The sequence below is a fragment of the Tympanuchus pallidicinctus genome, unplaced genomic scaffold (assembly GCF_026119805.1).
Source record: "Tympanuchus pallidicinctus isolate F22 unplaced genomic scaffold, pur_lepc_1.0 scaffold2, whole genome shotgun sequence".
Taxonomy (NCBI): Eukaryota; Metazoa; Chordata; class Aves; order Galliformes; family Phasianidae; genus Tympanuchus; species Tympanuchus pallidicinctus.
Window position 1 is genome coordinate 44,489,425 of NW_026294721.1, and position 18,058 is coordinate 44,507,482.

At 42.5% G+C, this 18,058-nt stretch overlaps 1 protein-coding gene across 1 annotated transcript; it reads left to right on the top strand.

The window, feature by feature from the left end:
- Positions 1 to 134: 134 nt before the first annotated feature.
- PKD2 (polycystin 2, transient receptor potential cation channel) lies at positions 135 to 17,582 on the top strand. The gene is made up of 15 exons (XM_052682166.1): positions 135 to 482; positions 5,675 to 5,788; positions 7,582 to 7,715; positions 7,810 to 8,060; positions 8,786 to 9,010; positions 9,134 to 9,362; positions 9,903 to 10,073; positions 10,928 to 11,109; positions 11,675 to 11,795; positions 12,968 to 13,066; positions 13,691 to 13,812; positions 14,046 to 14,163; positions 14,320 to 14,483; positions 14,907 to 15,054; positions 15,891 to 17,582. Exons 1-15 carry the CDS (start codon positions 152 to 154, stop codon positions 16,122 to 16,124), a joined length of 2,643 nt encoding a protein of 880 aa, XP_052538126.1. The 5' UTR covers positions 135 to 151; the 3' UTR covers positions 16,125 to 17,582.
- The last annotated feature ends 476 nt before the right edge of the window (positions 17,583 to 18,058 follow it).

Below are 18,058 nucleotides of genomic sequence, written 5' to 3' on the forward strand. Positions count from 1 at the left end.
TTCCACCCCAAAAACACTTTTTCCAGTGGGACGGCCCCGAGGAGGGGGAAGGGGCGGGAGGCAGCAGGGCGGCCCGACCCCCTCTCCCACCGTGCCCCGGGCTTTCCGGGCCGGCCCCGAGGGCGGAGAAGGGGCGGCTCTGCGCCGGGCGATGGCGGCCCGCGGGCGGGAGCAGCTGGAGCTAGGGCGGCTCGGGGAAGCGGCGCGGGCCGGCTGCTGCCCGCCGTCCCCTCCATTGTCCGCCTGGAGCCGGGACAACCCGGGCTTCGAGCCCGAGGAGGAGGAGGGAGCGGTGGCGGCGGGGCCGGCGTTGGAGATGGACGCAGAGTGGGGCGGCCCCGCGGCAGCTCCGTCCTCGGTGGGCAGCGGACGGCGGCAGCGGCGGATCCCTGCGGAGGTGCGGGGCCGCCCCCCGGGGCCGCCCGAGAGCTCCGCGCCGCTCCGCAGCGCCTGGGCCAAGCGGCTGGCACGGCGACTGCGAGGTGAGATGGACTTTCCTCGAGTCGCTGCCTATCGTGGCGTGGGCAGAAGCGCCAGAACACACTTGGTTTTATGCAGGGGGTTCGACTTGGGCTGTCTCCTCTGCTTTCTGCCTTTGCTTGTCTTTCGTGTGCGTTCAGAAGTTATTTGCTGTAACGGTAGTTCTGTCCCGGGCCGCAGTTAGTCCCTCCCATTCGGCGCTGATACGGTCAGCTTGCAGAGGTCGCGGCTTGGAGGATCTTCGCAGCAGAAAGTGTTGCAATAAATAAGTCACTTTATAACAAGAGAGCAAAACACCCAGGAGAAAATAACAGCAATGGTTACGTGTATCAAGATTTCTGCTGCTGGAAGGAGCATTTGGAGAGCTGGTGCCCATCTGTCAGTCGAGCCTTTGATTTCTGCTTTCAGGCTGAAAGATGAGGACCCCTCTGGCGTAGTAGCATCCTGCATACATTCAGCTGATGTAGGTGAAAGCCCATTAATCAAATGCATGCTATGTTGAAAGTGGTGTAAAGCTGCACCTTCTGGGCTGGTTCAATCTGGGAAGAGGAGGCTTGAGGGAGATCTTATCACTCTATAGCTCTTTGGTTGGCATATTCTCCTATGTAACAGCAATAGAATGAGAGGTGATGGCCTCAAGCTGCACCAGAGGAGTTTCAAGTTGGATATTAGGAACAATTTCTCCTGCAGAAGCTGGCAGCCCATGTCTTGGACAGGTACACTCTTGACCGGATAAGGAACTGGCTGGAAGGCTGGGCCCAGAGAGTGGTAGTGAATAGAGCTAAATCCAGCTGGCAACCGGTCATGAGTGGTGTTCCCCAGAGGTTGGTGCTGGGGCCTGTCCTCTTCAATATCTTTATTGATGAGCTGAACGAGGGCATTGAGTGCACCTCAGTAAGTCCGTAGATGACACCAAGTTGGCTGAAAGTGCTGACCTGCCTGGGAGTAGCAAGGCCCTACAGAGGGATCTGGACAGGATGGATTGCTGGGTTGAAGTCAATGGGATGAGATTCAACAAGACCAAATGCTGGGACCTGCACTTTGGCCACAACAACCGCAGGCAACGCTACAGGCTTGAGGCAGAGTGGCTGGAAAACTGCATAGAGGAAATGGACCTGGGGGTATTGACTGATGCTAGGCTGAACATGAGCCAGCATTGTGCCCAGGTGGCTAAGAAGGCCAATGGCATCCTGGCCTGCATCAGAAACGGTGCTGCCAGCAGGAGCAGAGAAGTGATTTTCCCTCTGTACTTAGCTCTGTTGAGGTCACACCTTGAGTACTGTGTCCAGTTTTGGGCCCCCTCACTGCAAGGAAGACATTGAGGCTCTGGATCGGGTTCAAAGAAGGGTGACAAAGCTGGTGAGGGGTCTGGAGCACAGGGCTTATGAGGAGTGGCTGAAGGAGCCAGGACTGTCCAGTCTGGAGGAGGCTCAGGGGAGACCTCATTGCTCTCTATAACTTCCTGAAGGGAGGTTATAGTGAGCTGGGGGTTGGCCTCTTCTCCTTTGTAACCAGTGATAGGACTGGAGGGAATGGCTTCAAGTTGCACCAGAGGAGATTTAGGCTGGACATTAGGAAATACTACTTCTTTGAAAGAGTGGTCAGGCACTGGAATGGGCTGCCCAGGGAGGTGGTGGAGTCACTGTGTCCAAGGAACATTTGGATTTTGTATTGAGGGATACAGTTTAGCGAGAACTATTGGTGATAGGTGGATGGTTGGACTGGATGATCTTGTAGGTCTTTTCCAACCTTGGTGTTTCTGTGATTCTTTTCTGTGATTCTTTTCAGAAAGAGCAGTGAGGCACTGGCACAAGCTGCCCAGGGAAGTGGTGGAGTCACTGTTCCTGGGGGTGTTCAAGTAAAAGGCAGATGTGACACTGAGGGACGTGGTCCAGAGTAGTTACAGGCATGGGCTTGATGATTGAACTAGGTGATCTTAGTGATCTTTACAACCTTAATTATTTTATGATTCCATGGTTTTTCTTGCAATGCAAGAAAGCAGAGGATTAGTCCTTTGTATATCACAGATGGTGGAGGTGGTAACATGGATAGACTGCTGCTCAGCAGCTGAGAGATATTCAATGACATCTTGAGTTTTTCTTGCTGTTAGTTGTGAAGTACATCTGCTTGTAATAGGATTTTGGTAACTTCAGTGATCAGGAAGACTGTAGCAGGAGTTAGCAAGTGAATAGAAACTTGACTGCATATGATTATCTGTCTTTCATTCTCCTGTCTTCAGAGATCCTCTTTGACCTCTGGTGTAAGTGTCCATTAAGTGGCCTTAATCTTTCTTCTCCTGCAGATCTCCCCAGCAGCCATCCCAGCTGCCCAGGGAGAAGAGGTCACGGCTGTTCACCTCTGTTAAGAGGAAGTCATTCAGTCTCCATTAGTGTTGACGGATAAGATTAACATCTGTTTTCAGAGCCAGGTTGGAAAGGCAATCTTCTCATCAGAGCTGTACTCCATCTCCCAGTGTTATTATGTCATCACGTGCGTCAGTACAAAGTTGTGTACACGGAGGCTGTCTTGGAAGATTTTCCTGGTTATTGTTCGGTGGAAATATCAAATGCCATTTTCAGTCATTAATTCATTGTGATAAAAATCATCCAATTTGTACTGAGTTGAATTAGTGCTGGCTCTGACAGCACTACAGGAAGAAGTGTGAACTTCTTTTTGAATGTTATGTGGTTTTGTTGCCCTTGTTCTCTTGGGGGGAATCAGCCTTTGTTCAGGGCTATGGTCCTCACTCTCTGCTAGCACCTGAACTTCTTCGTAGGCAGATCAGCTAGCAGTGCCCACCTGGACTTGTTTTTGGCACTGTGTGGTGAGGGACAGCTGTAATTGTCTCTGCCCAACTACTGAGTACTTTCAGAACTTTTTCATAAGAACAAATGAATGCATTCTGTGCCTTATAAATCAGATATTCATATATAAAGGTGTATGTGTGTATATATGTGTGTACATTCCTTTCCTGTTCTTTTCTTTATTCCTTCCCTTCTCTGTTCCTTCTCCTTCATGTCTCCTTCCTGTCATTTTCTTTTCTTCATTACTTTCTATTCATCATTCCATTTCCTTCCCAACTCTTCAATCCTTTCTTCTCTGCTTCCCATTTCCTTTCTTTCTCTGTTCCTTATCTTTTCCTTCTCATTCTTTTCTTCATTCCTTCTCCATTGCTTCCTTCTCATCTTTCTCTTTTCTTCATTTCTGTCATTCCCATTCCTCTATCCCTTCTCTTCTACGTTCTTTCTTTGTTCCTTTTCTATCCTTTTTTCACTCCCATCTCCATTCCTTCATCTCCACTCCTTCATCTTCCCTCTTTTGTTCCCTCACATTTGCCTCTCCATCCATTCTCATTCTCTTCTTCATCCCTTCTACTTTGCTTCTCCTTCTCACATTTTCTTTTTTTCATTCCTATTCATAATTCCACCTTCTTCATCTCTTCTTCCTAACCTGTTCTTCCTCACATTGCATGCCTATATTACATATATACATAATACATACAAATTGTTTGTGTGTGTATGTATATAAATGTAAAGTCAAAAAGTGGAGGAATAGCAAGTTTACATAAGAAATGAAGTGGAAATCCTTAATCAAGGCTAGAAGCGATGTTTTTGGTGCTGGCAGAAGATGTCAACTCGAATTCAACATTGCTTACAACCACTGTGCATTTAGATGCACTTAGAACAGAATTCAAATAAGGCAAAAAGGAGAGTACTGTACGTCCTCTAAAAACATGTCTACTGGTGAGTGCTTACAGGTGGCTGCCAGGCAAATCTAGAGACCACTTAATGGAAGGATCATTGTGTGATCTCTCGTGTTGGATTTTTGTTGTTGGCTTTTTTTTCTGTATGCAACTTTCTGTTCACTGCTGACTTGCAGCTATTTTCTACCAAGACAGAAATGGAGCTTGCAAGCTTTCTGTTCACTGCATTTCTTGTTGGTGAGTAATGTGCTGACAGCCGGGACTCAGCACGCTTGCCAGCTTGCTCACTGGCTGTTCCAGCCTGTTCTTCCTCTCTTCTGTAATGTTTTCCTGCTTTTATTATGAGGGTTGCTAGTGCAACGTACTGCTATACTGAAGTCTTGATTTGTGGAGTTCTATATTAATAGTGACTCAAGTGGCTTCAAGTTACTGTGGTGTATTTGATGGATCAAAATTTTTTTCCTAGGAATGCTGGGTTTGCATTGTTGTCATCATTTGAGAATGTGAAGGATGCTTTAAAAGATTGGCAATTTAAAATACCTGAAAGGGTAGGAGTTTGGCAATAGAGAACTTCTATTTTGAGATGTCTTTTTTCTCCCATCATAAGCTTAGATAAATCACCTTGCTGTATTTAGGCTTCAATAAAGAGATGCTCCCCAACAGCAGCAGTTCTCAGCTGAATATCAGCAGCCATTCCCAGTTTTGTTCTGGTTTGTATTAGACACTGGAAATAAGAATCGAAGTCACCAACTGCTTTCCATTCTCACACAGCTATTTCTGATAGCAGCTCCATTCAGAAGATACTTTTGCTTTCCTGTTACCCTTTTGGTAGGATTGACTGCTGTCTGACAAGTTCTCCTAGGCTGCGTTTATGGGAATGCCAAGTTGTAGCAATTGGACAGATCAACATGATGGGAAAGACATTACACCAGAGGTGTTATAATGGATGGAAGGATCAGCACTATGGAAAGTGGAAAGGCCCTATGAAGGAAGGGAAGAAGATTGCTTATCTGTAACAGAAGACTCTAGGTTTGCAGGGGAAAGCTCCACCAAGGAGGGATCTCTGGAAAGAAATCCTTTCCCTGGCAGTCAGCCCTTCAATGAGGTCTAAGAAGGGTGCAGCTAGGCTCACCCCTTCTTGTCTCACAGCTGAATTGCCTTCACCTGTGCTCCCAGGGCTGGGTCCTTTCCACAGGTGCTCAATCAATGGCTCTGGCCGTGACTCAGTTCACAAGTATAACACTGTGAAGCTCAAGGTGCTTGGCTGATGTACACTTCTTTTGGTTAATTAATTAAAATTACTAAAAGTGTTTTGATGTGGAATGTGCATTTTTGCTTATCTGATAATATTTTCAGACATGACATTAGTGAAGCTTTCAAATCCATCTGGCACTTTAGTCCGTGTCTGCCATTGGGTATGTCACTGGCCATGTCTCCAGGTATCTGCTATCAGACACCTGTGTATGTAACTATACATGTTTTTCTTGCTAGGTCTGTGGGGCACAAGGCTGATGGAAGAAAACAACACCAGCAGAGAGAGATACCTGAGAAGTGTTTTGCGGGAGCTGATTACATACGTGATCTTCCTCGTGGTGCTGTGTGTCTGTAAGTACCACTCAGCCTTAATGTGTGCAGTCCTGCACCACTTCTTTGCAAATCCACGGTGTTTCAGAGAAGTGGCAGAGTAATGAATAGGCCATTGTAAGGGGAAATATTTTGAGTTATTGCTTTCTCTTGATTTCGTAGTTGGATTGCTGCTTGACATTCTGTACCTTAGCAGTTTTTGAATTTCTAATAGTCAAAACTGTGTTCATATATTTGCATAACAATCAGGAAGACAGTGCCAAGTATGACAGACTGTGATGTTTTATTTGGTCACTAGGGAGACTAGCAACAAAATCTGCATGCATTAAGTTTGTTTATCTCTGAAAAACTGATGGGTTTCAAGCCCTCAGTCTTTCGTATGGACAGTTCTGTTCTAAATTCCTACAGTGCCTATGACTGTTGAGTTGCCTTTGTGATCATCTGTAATGGGGCAACGTGCCATTTTTATTTTTAAAGAAAACCTTTCATTGAAAAAAACCCAAACCACAAACAGTGTTAGTAGTCTGAGAGAAAGTGCTTTGCTTGTCCAGAGCAAAATGGCTATAACAAGAGCAAATAAAAAAAAACAAAAAACAAATCACAAACATTATTCAGTTGATACAATTCAACTCTTTTGGTGACATACTGCACAAATGATAATATACTGACTATCATGTTCATTTCCTGCCTGAGACTTTTGGTGTAGGTTTATGGACAAGGGAATGTAGCAATGCCTAAGGTTCTTCCACTGGGAGAGGTATAGCAGTGAGGGACTTGGACATGATTGAATGAAAACAAATTTGTCTTCAGTGGGATAAGTTTGCTTGCAGGCTGCTCACAATTAGTTTTACGACAGAAAATATTTTTGGGGACAGATGCGGTATGTCAAATGGGCACAGATGCTGCTAACTTTAGCTATGCTTTAAGAGTGATCATTTTTAGTTTTACACTTAAACAATAACTATGGGGCAGACAGGTCTGTGCTGTACCTTAGGAGGATGTTTTCCACTGCTGGCAAAATGCTGTTAGCTTTCCTTGTACTGCTGTATTTTTGAGGGAGCACTTGTAGAGAGAGAATAGGTATTGTGCAATCGAGTCACACATGCGATTTGCCACAGAGAAGTTTATTAAAAATAGTTCTTCTCTGGTTGCACAGAAAAACATTTTCTTCCCTGTAATAAAATGCTTCTGTAAGTTTGTCAGTGCTGTTGAAAATTGTTTGCTGTAGACCTGATCTTCCATGCTTCTCTGAATTTTAACCCTGAATTGTTGCTAAGTATTTATAGGCAGTAGAGGCATCAGTGCCAGAGATTGTTTTCCCAAGCCAGCATGGCTCTGTACGTCATTTTATAATTTATGCTCTGTGGTCCTCAGCCACATGCTTGGCCCAGAACGAGGAACAGAAGCAGCATGAAGTCATTACTTTCTGTGCAGTGATTCTCTTACAGCATTGCACATCTGGGGTGGAGTTTTGTTGTCTAACCACTGACAGCTTGTGTTGACTGCCAGTGTCCCATGCTGTGCGCCCCTTTCTGCCTGTACAGGACATGGACATTCCAGTGTCTGGGGTGAGCCCAACTCTCAGGATGCCTGAAGTGGCACTGGCTGCTTTTTAGGCTGCTGGGTCCAGTCTTTGTGGTTCTTGAGGTTGTTTTTTTGTAGAAGCATTAATACTGTAATCACTGACGAGTGACTTCTTGGTATGGATTTTGTTCTAATCTTATTCTTTTAGTGCAGAATCTATACAAGTACAACCTGATGTATTCAAAACTGCTCTGTCTTTTTCTTCTCACCCCTTGCCAAACCACATACAGTGACATACGGGACAGTGAGTTCCAGCATGTATTACTACACGAGGGTTATGTCCCAGCTCTTCCTGGAAACACCTGTATCTAAAATGGAGAAAACAGACTTCAAAACATTGTCCACGATGGACGACTTCTGGAAGGTAATGCTAAAAGCAAGTTATTATCTTGCTATTGATTTGGTGTATGAAAACAGTGCTAGCAACATGCAAACTGAAATTCTGTCTTCCTTTACAGTTCACAGAAGGCCCTCTGCTGGATGGACTTTACTGGGATATGTGGTACAACAATAAAACCATAGCGGAAAACAGAAGCTTCATTTATTATGAGAACCTGCTCCTAGGGGTGCCCCGCATTCGGCAGCTGAAAGTGAGGAATGGTTCGTGCTCTATTCCTGAGGATTTAAAAGATGAAATCAAAGACTGCTATGATGTCTATTCTGTGGCCAATGAAGATACTGCACCTTTTGGTCTTCGAAACGGAACAGCGTATGTAGTACTTCTGTAGGCAACTAAATATATTTTCTTCTGGCCCAGACTATGTTGACTGGTACAGAAAGTCACTTCACAGGGGCAACTCTAGAATTACTGTAGGTTCTATCTGTAAAGCTGTAAAGCCAGTTAAATACAGAGAGCTGGATGAGTGTTGGATGTTGCTGGGTCATCTTTTTTTGGCTGAAACATGGGAGGAGTTCTGCTTCTCTTGGAAGACAATGTGTGGGTTACACTGGAAAAGGTTTGGGAGGTGAAGCACAGCTACATCAACACCAGGTTTTTCTAGCTTTCCCAAGAGAAGAGAAATTCTGTATAAGCAGATCAGTGCATTCTGTTTTCACAGTTAATATACCTGTTGCCTTTCTTCCTATTCACGTTCTATTATGTTGGTGAAACAAACCTTGTTAGTTCTTTCCCCAGGGTACAGACATGAGAAATTCTTACAAGTAATCCCTTAAAACCCTTTGACAGTTGGACTATATGATCTTAGCAGTCTTTTCCAACCGTAATGATTCTATGCTTCTAACTAAAACTTTTCTACAAATCATAGAATATCCAGAGTTGGAAGGGAGCCACAAGGATCATGGAGTCCAACTCCTGGCTCCACACAGGACCACTCAACCCACTTGTGTTTTTTTACCAGGTTCTTGTTTGTTTTGTCAGTTGTAAGTTAAAAGTAGAAGAACTAACATGTGCTGTCTCACTCCTGACCAAACCAGTTGGACATACACCAATGAGAAGGACCTGAATGGGAGTAGCCACTCAGGCCTGCTGGCCACGTACAGTGGGGCTGGTTATTACCAAGACCTCTCAAGGACCAGGGAAGTGACAGCTGTGCAGATTGCCAGCCTTAAGAAGAACCTGTGGTTGGACAGAGGGACAAGAGCAGCTTTCATTGATTTCTCAGTCTACAATGCAAACATCAACCTATTCTGTGTTGTAAGGTAGGAGCACTGACAGTGTTCAGACTGCAAAGCACAAAGCAGATAGAGATTCAGACAGGTCTTTCCATGTTTTTGTGGACAATGCTTAAATTAAATAATTTTCTTTGTCTTTTTAAATTCCAGGCTGTTAGTGGAATTTCCAGCTACTGGAGGCCTTCTTACATCCTGGCAGTTTCAGCCAGTGAAGCTGATTCACTACATCTCCACTTTGGATTTCTTCCTGGCAGCCTGTGAAATGGTGTTCTGCCTTTTCGTTCTGTACTACATGGTGGAAGAGATCTTAGAAATTCACATTCACAGGCTGCACTACTTCAGAAGTCTCTGGAATTGTCTGGATATCCTTATAATCATAGTAGGTAACTTTTATATGTCTAACACTGCTTTCTGAAATGCACTCTGTGGGAGACATTAATCAATCTGTGTTCACCAGCAATCTCAGTGTAGTTGAAAATCTGAGCTTCGAATTTAAAGCTATATGATCCAGACTTACATTGAGTTGTTCTTAGCAAAGGCATCCAAATCCAGCAAAGCTGAAGTAGACCTTATCCCACTTCCATTCTGTACTTTCAGTCTTGGACAAATCTAAGGTTCAAGTCCTTATATTTTTTTTTTAACGTACTTTCTCCATGTTTCTTCCAGTTCTTCCATGTGACAGCTTCATTTTTCTGAGCCCACCAGCTGTCACCATGATTTTGTTCTTCAGCCGTGGCAAGGAAAAGACTCCCAAATTCCCTTATTCCAGGCTATTTGTCTCAACTCAGGGCCGTCACAGTTTTGTTGTAAAATGCATTTCCTGATCTAACCTATAATTCCAGTTTGAATCTTGTCTTACAGAATCTATTTTAAAATCATAATCAACTTCCATGATCTCATTTGTTTCTTTTGTACTCAGCTCTCCATGGCAGCGATAGGAATTAGCATCTACAGGACATCAACTGTTGATATGCTCCTGAAGAAGCTACTAGAAGATCAGAATTCATTCCCCAATTTTGAACCCTTGGCATATTGGCAAATACAATTCAACAACATTGCTGCAGTCACTGTGTTTTTTGTCTGGATTAAGGTAACTCCAAGACACAAATCCATATTCTAAAATAAGGATGTTCTGAATGTCACCTACTATTTTTGAGTTTAGTCATGTTTCTCTGTATGGGAACTACTGAATCATGGCCTGAACCTGAGATAGCAATGAGTCAGCCTGGGAGCACAGGTGAAGGCAATTCTCCTGTGGTACTGGAAAGAGTGGAGCCTGGCTCCACCTCTTCTCGACCCAATTTAAGAGCTGACTACCAGTGGGGAAAGATCTCCTTTGGAGATTGCTCCTCTTGGAGAATTCTCAGCAAGCCCAGGGTAAGGGTAAGCTTTCCATCTGTTCTTCTTTAGCATGATAAGATGTTTAGCCTAACTTTCTTGTATATTTCTTAGTTATAACATTTGTATATTCATTGATTATACATTCTCTTAACACTGATCATGGCAGAAAGTGTGAGTGCAAAGGTAACTTTGTGCAAATTGAAAAATTCTCTCTCTGCTTTAGTCCTCATTTAAGTCTGGAAGATGCATTCAGATCTTTGTCACAGCAGATATGTGAAGAAATATTTTCATAATTCCTGTATTGAGAAATTGTTGCTTCTTATTGGATATACTTTCTCCTCCATGCTTTTGGAAGCAGCTTGATACTAATGCTCTGAAGCGAGGATTTCAAATAGGAGTGCAAGTAGGAGTTGGTTTTGTCAATTTTTTCCTTCAAATTACAAGCCTTAGTGGTTTTTTGGAAGTGAGTATTTCTAATTGAAAATCACCCTGCTCTGTCCCCATCCAGCTCATTAAGATATCTCATGTAAAGAGCCAGACAGCAGTTGGGATTAAAAACTGTCTTCCTTGTCTTCACAGTTGTTTTTTGTTTTCTTTCAATAGCTTTTCAAGTTTGTTAACTTCAACAGGACAATGAGTCAGTTGTCCACAACCATGTCTCGTTGCGTCAAAGATGTCATTGGCTTTGCAATTATGTTTTTCATCATTTTCTTGGCATATGCTCAGTTGGCCTATCTTGTCTTTGGCACTCAGATTGATGACTTCAGCACTTTCCAGGACTGCATGTAAGTAAAAAATAAAAAATACGAATAATTTCTCGATGCACTGGTGAATGGACTTGGTTGCCTCACCAAAGATCAAACCAACCTGCCTGCAGAGATGAGCTGTAAGCATCTTGCTTTTGGTAGCTCAATAGTGATAGCTGTTTTCTAGAGATGTAAACCTTTCTTATAGTTTGTTGGAAAAACTGTCTCTGTACCTGATACCATGTGCTCAACGGTGTTCTTTTCCTGATATTCTGGTTAGTTGACTGGCTTCCAGATGGAGTCTATTCATCTTTAACTGATCCAGCCGAGGTAGTTACTTGGTTGTTTTTCTGCACATCTGTGACCAAAGGCCATAAGTAGCCACATTAGTTGCACTTTGTGTGTTGCATTTGACTGCATGTTTTGCTAATCTTAGAGAAGTGGGTTTGAGAAGTTGACTATTGCAATATCTGAGTGAGTATTACGGCAGTGCAGACCTCTCTGCTGCCCTTCATTCCTGACTGTTACGGTAAAATAGATCAGGAATTCCTGCACAGCTCCAGAAGTGTTTTTCTCAACCCCTGGATGTGTTTTGTTTTTTAAGATTTACTCAGTTCCGCATCATTTTGGGAGACTTCAACTTCACAGAGGTTGAAGAAGCTAATCGCATTTTGGGACCAATTTATTTCACTACATTTGTGTTCTTTATGTTCTTCATCCTTTTGGTATGTACACCTTTGTTTTTGTGGGGTGGGTAGGTGGCATGTTGATTTTAGGTACATCATTGTTTTTTGCATCTCTTCATCTTGGATTCCTATGACTACTCAGGGTGAATATATCAGGCTTCATCTTTCCTTGGGCTTCCACTGTGCTCTTCTTACTTCCTTTAAAACAGATTTGCACTGTTTTTTTGTTGTCGCTGTCTTACAGTGCTCCACGTCACTGTCTCATTGTATGTTGGTGGGTTGTTTTTTTTTTTTTTTTTAATTATGAAGAATTTTTCATTCCTAAAACCTCCCTCTTAGAAACCTAGGACACCAAATAAAATAGTTTTGATATAAACAAGTTTATATAAAATAGTTATTGACATAAGAGGCCCAGCACCTTTTCCCTGAATGTAGTTTTCAGGTAGTTTGGAAGTTGCATTACAACGTGGTAATCTATTTTCTGGTGATACAACTTGAAACTGTTACGTGAGCAGGACATCCTCAGATGTTATTCCCAAAATGGTGTGTCTTTTGGTGATTTGGTAAGGTAGCAACCATTAACGCAGGATTTTGCATAGGTCACTCTAAAAGTAATACCTGCCATTTATTCACATGGGAACTACAACAGATATAAAGAGCTGAACTAACACTACTTAGAGAACAAAATCTCAGCTACAAAACACTTTTCAACATCTTCACCACCGTTGGCTATGCATTTTCATCAGCAATGAACAAGAGCCTGCGTGCCATGCTTGTGAAAATCAGTAACAGCAGAGGTGACCTGCTGTTGCCACTGCTGAAACGCACCACCCATAGCCTCACTGTGCTCACATCTGCTGTTTGATCACCATCACCACTTAACATGTAGGATGTTGGTGGGAAGGTTCAGCCTTTACTGCCACGTCACCAACGTCCACATCTGATGTCATGGGCCAACAGAATAAAATAAGAGGCACTGCTTTCAGAACTGTCTTTGTACTAATCTTAGCATTGTGTGGCAGTCATCATATATTTCATTGTAATTTTCAGATTTATATAAAGTCCCTTGTACTTAGTGAGGGCTTTTTTTTTTTTTTTTTTTTCTCTCTTTGGGATGAGAAGAAGCAGTAGTGAACAGTAGGTCATGTAAATGGTAGAACTTGGACTTGTAGAGTTATTTTAAATGGACTTTTCATTTCTGTTATGGACAGAACATGTTTTTGGCCATTATCAATGATACATACTCTGAAGTCAAGTCGGATATGGCACAGCAGAAGGCAGAAATGGAATTGTCTGACCTTATCAGAAAGGTAAAAGTAACGTTTTATTGGTTTGACATCTCCGTCTTCACTATTCCATGAAGCAATGTAGAAACAGTACATAGGAAGGCTGCAACAGTTGAGGAAAAATACGCATCTCTTAGTTAAATAAAGGAGTGTGAACTGAGCGTCAATCACTCAACTGGAAACTTTGCACTACAAAGTATTCTATAATCTGAAACTTTGTGTCAAAGGATCAGCCCAGTGAATAAGGTGTAGGATGCATCTGCCTAGGTATGTACAGAAATTCTAAACTGATGAAGCTAAACTACCATTGAGTTTGTGCGAAGAAATTTGGGTTATCTTGTGCTAGGTAATGAGATGAATCACGTTTTGATTATGTGTTGGGCACCTCGAGGATAGGCTGCCAGTTGGGTTGCCCACCACAGACTTATGAGCTTGACCTGAATTTCAGTTTTGGAAACGCACGTGCATTTGTGTGCTATCTGGTGTGAGTGTGGGGCTGTACCATGGTCAGAAACATGTGAACACATACTGGGCATGGATCAGTAATTCAGACTTTTAAACTTTGGAACTGCAATCAAAAGAAGCCTATTAACATTGTGTTAATGTTGCACACCAGGTGAAATTTTTTTTTTTTTTTTTTTCTTTTAGGGCTATAATAAAGCCATGGTCAAACTTAAATTAAAGAAAACCACTGTTGATGACATTTCAGAAAGCTTGAGACAAGGTGGAGGAAAACTAAATTTTGATGAACTCCGGCAAGATCTAAAAGGGTAAGGAAGCTGTTACTACTTTTACCTTGAATTCTATATCCAAATGTTTGACACTAAGTCTTTGACAAGTTTCCTTTGCCTCTGTGATGCCTTTAATACAAATGCAAACAACTTTTGATTCGGTTGTATCTTGGCTCACTATAAAAGTTTGTTGTGAATATATTGCTTTTCTAAAACAAAGTTGTTTTTGCACCTGAAAAACAAAAAGGGTTCTGTTTTTACTTCCTTCTCAGGAAGGGCCACACGGATGCAGAGATTGAGGCAATATTTACCAAATATGATCAGGATGGGGATCAGGAACTGACAGAGCATGAGCACCAGCAGATGAGAGATGACTTGGAGAAAGAGAGGGTGAGGTTGGCAATAGAAATAGCATTCCATCAGTGCTGATGATGATGCTTCTTGTGCAAGGTGGAGCATGGAGCTGATGGTCCTTAGTCTGGACATCCCCGGCCCCATGTGGAAGCCTTTACCTCTTTCCTATCTGCGTCTTGTGTTTTCATAAAGGAGGATCTGGACTTGGACAGGAGCTCTCTGCCACGTCCTCTGAGCAGCCGCAGCTTTTCTCGGAGCTTGGATGACTCTGAGGAAGATGAAGATGAGGACAGCGGGCACAGCTCAAGGAGGAGGGGAAGCAGCTCTAGTGGAGTGTCCTATGAAGAGTTTCAAGTGTAAGTTAATCCTGCTGAGAAAGCAAAACTGCATGGGTGATATTTTTTTGTGTGTGTGATTTTGTTGTTGTTGTTTAAGACATGTTGTAGTCTCTCCTATAATTCCAAATATTCATTGAATAATTCAGAAAAAAAAAAAAAAATCAGAAAAAAGTTACACTTTTTCTGTGTGCTGAAGTCAATCCATTTAATAGCTTTCAAGTCATATCTGAATTGCGTGTAATTCAGAGAAGCTCATAGGAACCAGTTGGAACTGCTCCTTACTACCCAAAAGAAAAAACTTCAAATCTGGTCATTGAGGAGAGAAAATGGCTATGTCACTGTCAAGTCAGAAAATTTGTTTTTTTTAGTATTGAGGTTTGTAAGCTTAGTGAGAACTTGAGCTCTTGCTTTTAACAAGCTAAAATTGTTTGTTGCCCTCAGACTCATGAGGAGGGTGGATCGCATGGAGCACTCCATTGGCAGCATCGTCTCCAAGATTGATGCAGTAATTGTGAAGCTGGAAGCGATGGAGAGAGCCAAACTGAAAAGGAGAGATGTGTTGGGAAGGCTGTTGGATGGAGTGACAGAGGTCAGTGTCCTCACCTCAGTCCTGTGCCATCACTTCATGGTCACGGACTGTATGTCTTATTTGGTGTTAGTACATTTCTCTTCTGCTTGCCTTGGGAGGGTGAAGGGAGTTGTGCTAAGATTGCAGGGCTTCTCTCAGGCTGAGCAGTCTTGAGTTTTGTTTTGCTGTTTTGGGCTGTCCAGGGAGGTGGTGAAGTCAGCATTTCTGGAGGTGTTCAAGAACTGTGTAGATGTGGCCATGAGAGAAAAGGCTAGTGGACACAGAGGGGATGAGTAAATGGCTGGACTGGGTGACCTTAGAGGTCACCAATGTGACCAACCTTAATTATTAAGGTTTCCAACCTTAATGATTCTATGACTCTATAAAGAGATCTGAAACGAGTTTTGGATATGAGGACCCATCTTCTAGAAGACCTGTGTCATGCAGAGGCCACAGAGCACCTTTTAATGCCCTGAACAGGGATAGTGGTGGCATTCAGTAGCTTCTGAGGAAGCTCACTCATTCCTTGGTTGTTGTGATGGTTAGAGAGTTTTCCATGGAGAAGTCTGACAGAGTGCAGGGCACATAATATATTTTACATTTCTGGAGATAGATTTGCAGGCTAAATATTGTAATGCAAACCATGCTTTCACAAGTGAAAGTGAGAATCTGGGACTTACGTTACTTCAAGAAAGCCATTTACTACAGAATAGCAGCTGTGATTTGGTTGTAGCCTGCAAAATAAAGGGTGGCGTAGGAGTTTCACACAGGAAGGGATTACTTTATCTGTAGAATAGGATTTTGAATGGGCTGCAGTTTGGGAACTACACTTCCATCTTGTATCTCTATCTGTTCAGGATGAGAGGCTGGGCCGTGACAATGAGATCCACAGGGAGCAGATGGAGCGGCTGGTACGAGAGGAATTGGAGAGGTGGGAGTCAGATGACACAGCATCTCAGATGAGCCATCGTCTGGGAACACCACTGGGACTGAACGGGCAGCCTCGGTCGAGGAGCTCCCGGCCGTCCTCCTCGCAGTCAGATGGCATTGATGGGGGAGGAGGAAATGGGGCTAATAACCTCCATGTGTAGCATAGGCTTTGCTGTTCAGTCACCATCAAGTCAACTACACCACTGCTTCCCAGAATGAGGTCATCGTCCTGATCTGACCACTAAAGGCAAGCTCAGCGGTAGGTGAAATAAATACTCTGTTCATAAGGTATTTTGAGAACTTTGCAAGCGCGTGCCAGGTCCAAGTCACCAACACTGAGACTGTTGGCCTTAGAAATGAAAATGCAGAGGTAGAATGGAAGCCAGATGTGACAAAATCTACCTGGACAGAATTCTGTTTCCATACATCTATTCCAGTTTCTATACACAAATTGTTTCATGAGGTCAACAAGCTTTAGACAAAAGACACTATGACTAAAGCATTCCAATGATAGGCTGTGGGTTTTCTGCTGTCTACTAGAAAAACACAATGTTTAAAAGCTTTGAAAAGCACTTTTTAAAAGGAAAATAGCATCAGTTATCACCCTATTCATTTTATCAGCTGGCACTTGGCAAGAGTCAAAACAGCATCTCTTTTTAAGTGTGTATTATTCTTTTTTTCCTGGAGTTATTGTTGGCTTACTGACATTTTATTTAATATAAAATGTCCTTTTTCCTCCTTTTTTATTTTTAAATACTATGTTTCATTAAGCAGAGGAAGTGCTCTTAGCTTGTAACTTGTTAATCGGGTTACTCTGCAATAGAAACTATACACATAGTGCCTCTTTCTGTTTTGACAGCATTTTAAAAGTAATGTTTAAGAACTGCCTCTCCACACCTAATCAATATGGTCATCTTCACCTCTGTCACACAGTGCCTCTTTTTTTTTCTTTTTCTTCTGCCATGTTTTGCTGTGTTCCTAGGATAAATAGGAGGTCCTTTCTGTGCCTTCCATGTCATAGATGATTTATTATTGGAAGAAGAGATGCACCACTGAAGGTAAAACATTGCTTTCCAATAGCTTTCCAATAGAAAGCATTGAGGTACAGCACTCTTTTGCCCACCACTGTTGCGGCATATTGTCTTAGCAAGAAGGCTGTCAGCTGTGCCTTGTTCCCAAAGATGGCACTTATCTTCCTTTGTACTACTTTTTTTTTTTTTTTTTTTTTTTTTTTTTTTTTAATGAAAATGAATTTGCATTCCTAGCTGTATGTATTAATGTGTATTTCTATAGCAATTTCTATCCTTATAACAAACTTCATCTTGAAGTGCATGTAGTTCCAATGGGATATCCATGTGTGTGACAATAGCTGTGCAATAAGTGCATGGCTGCATGACGAATGTTCTGAACATTCATATTATCTTGTTTTTTTATTGTAGATTCTAGCACAATTTTTTCACTTAAAATTAAGGTTTTGTATAGAAAAGCTATGTACAGTGCTTGGTCTCATTAGCAAGCTGTTAATTACGTGAGCCTTCTGCAATGATCAAGAATGTATTGATCTTTAAAATGAGCACTTTACTTCCCAATAAACTTTTGTATCATCTGCAAAGCTAAAACTGTTTCCTGACTTGGTCACCATGTACCATCAGCTGAAGATGTGTTTTTGACAGGGTTTTCCTTTGGCAAGCAGCATGTTAATTCACGCCTGACAAACAGAGGGAGAATGAGATTTTTTGAGAGGATGCATTCATGTTGCTCTTAAAGACATTTCAGGGAGCTTGCAGTGATGTGAATTTCGGTTTCTTTTAAAGACTATTGGGCTATTGGAATAAAAAAACCTAGTAAGGTTAGGCCAGAGTGACGAAGGCAAAAATATTTCATGTGGTACTGATGGATATGGTCAATGAACATGGTAGTGATGGGGTGGGAGGCTGGAAGTGGTGAGATTAGAGACTTTCTCCAGCCTTAAGGATTCTATGATTCGGTGGAAAAAAAAAAATGGGACAACACACTATACTTACTCATAACATAGCTATGTTAAATGCTATACTAAGCTTATTATACAACCTATTTTCTATCTGCTCTGGGAGCC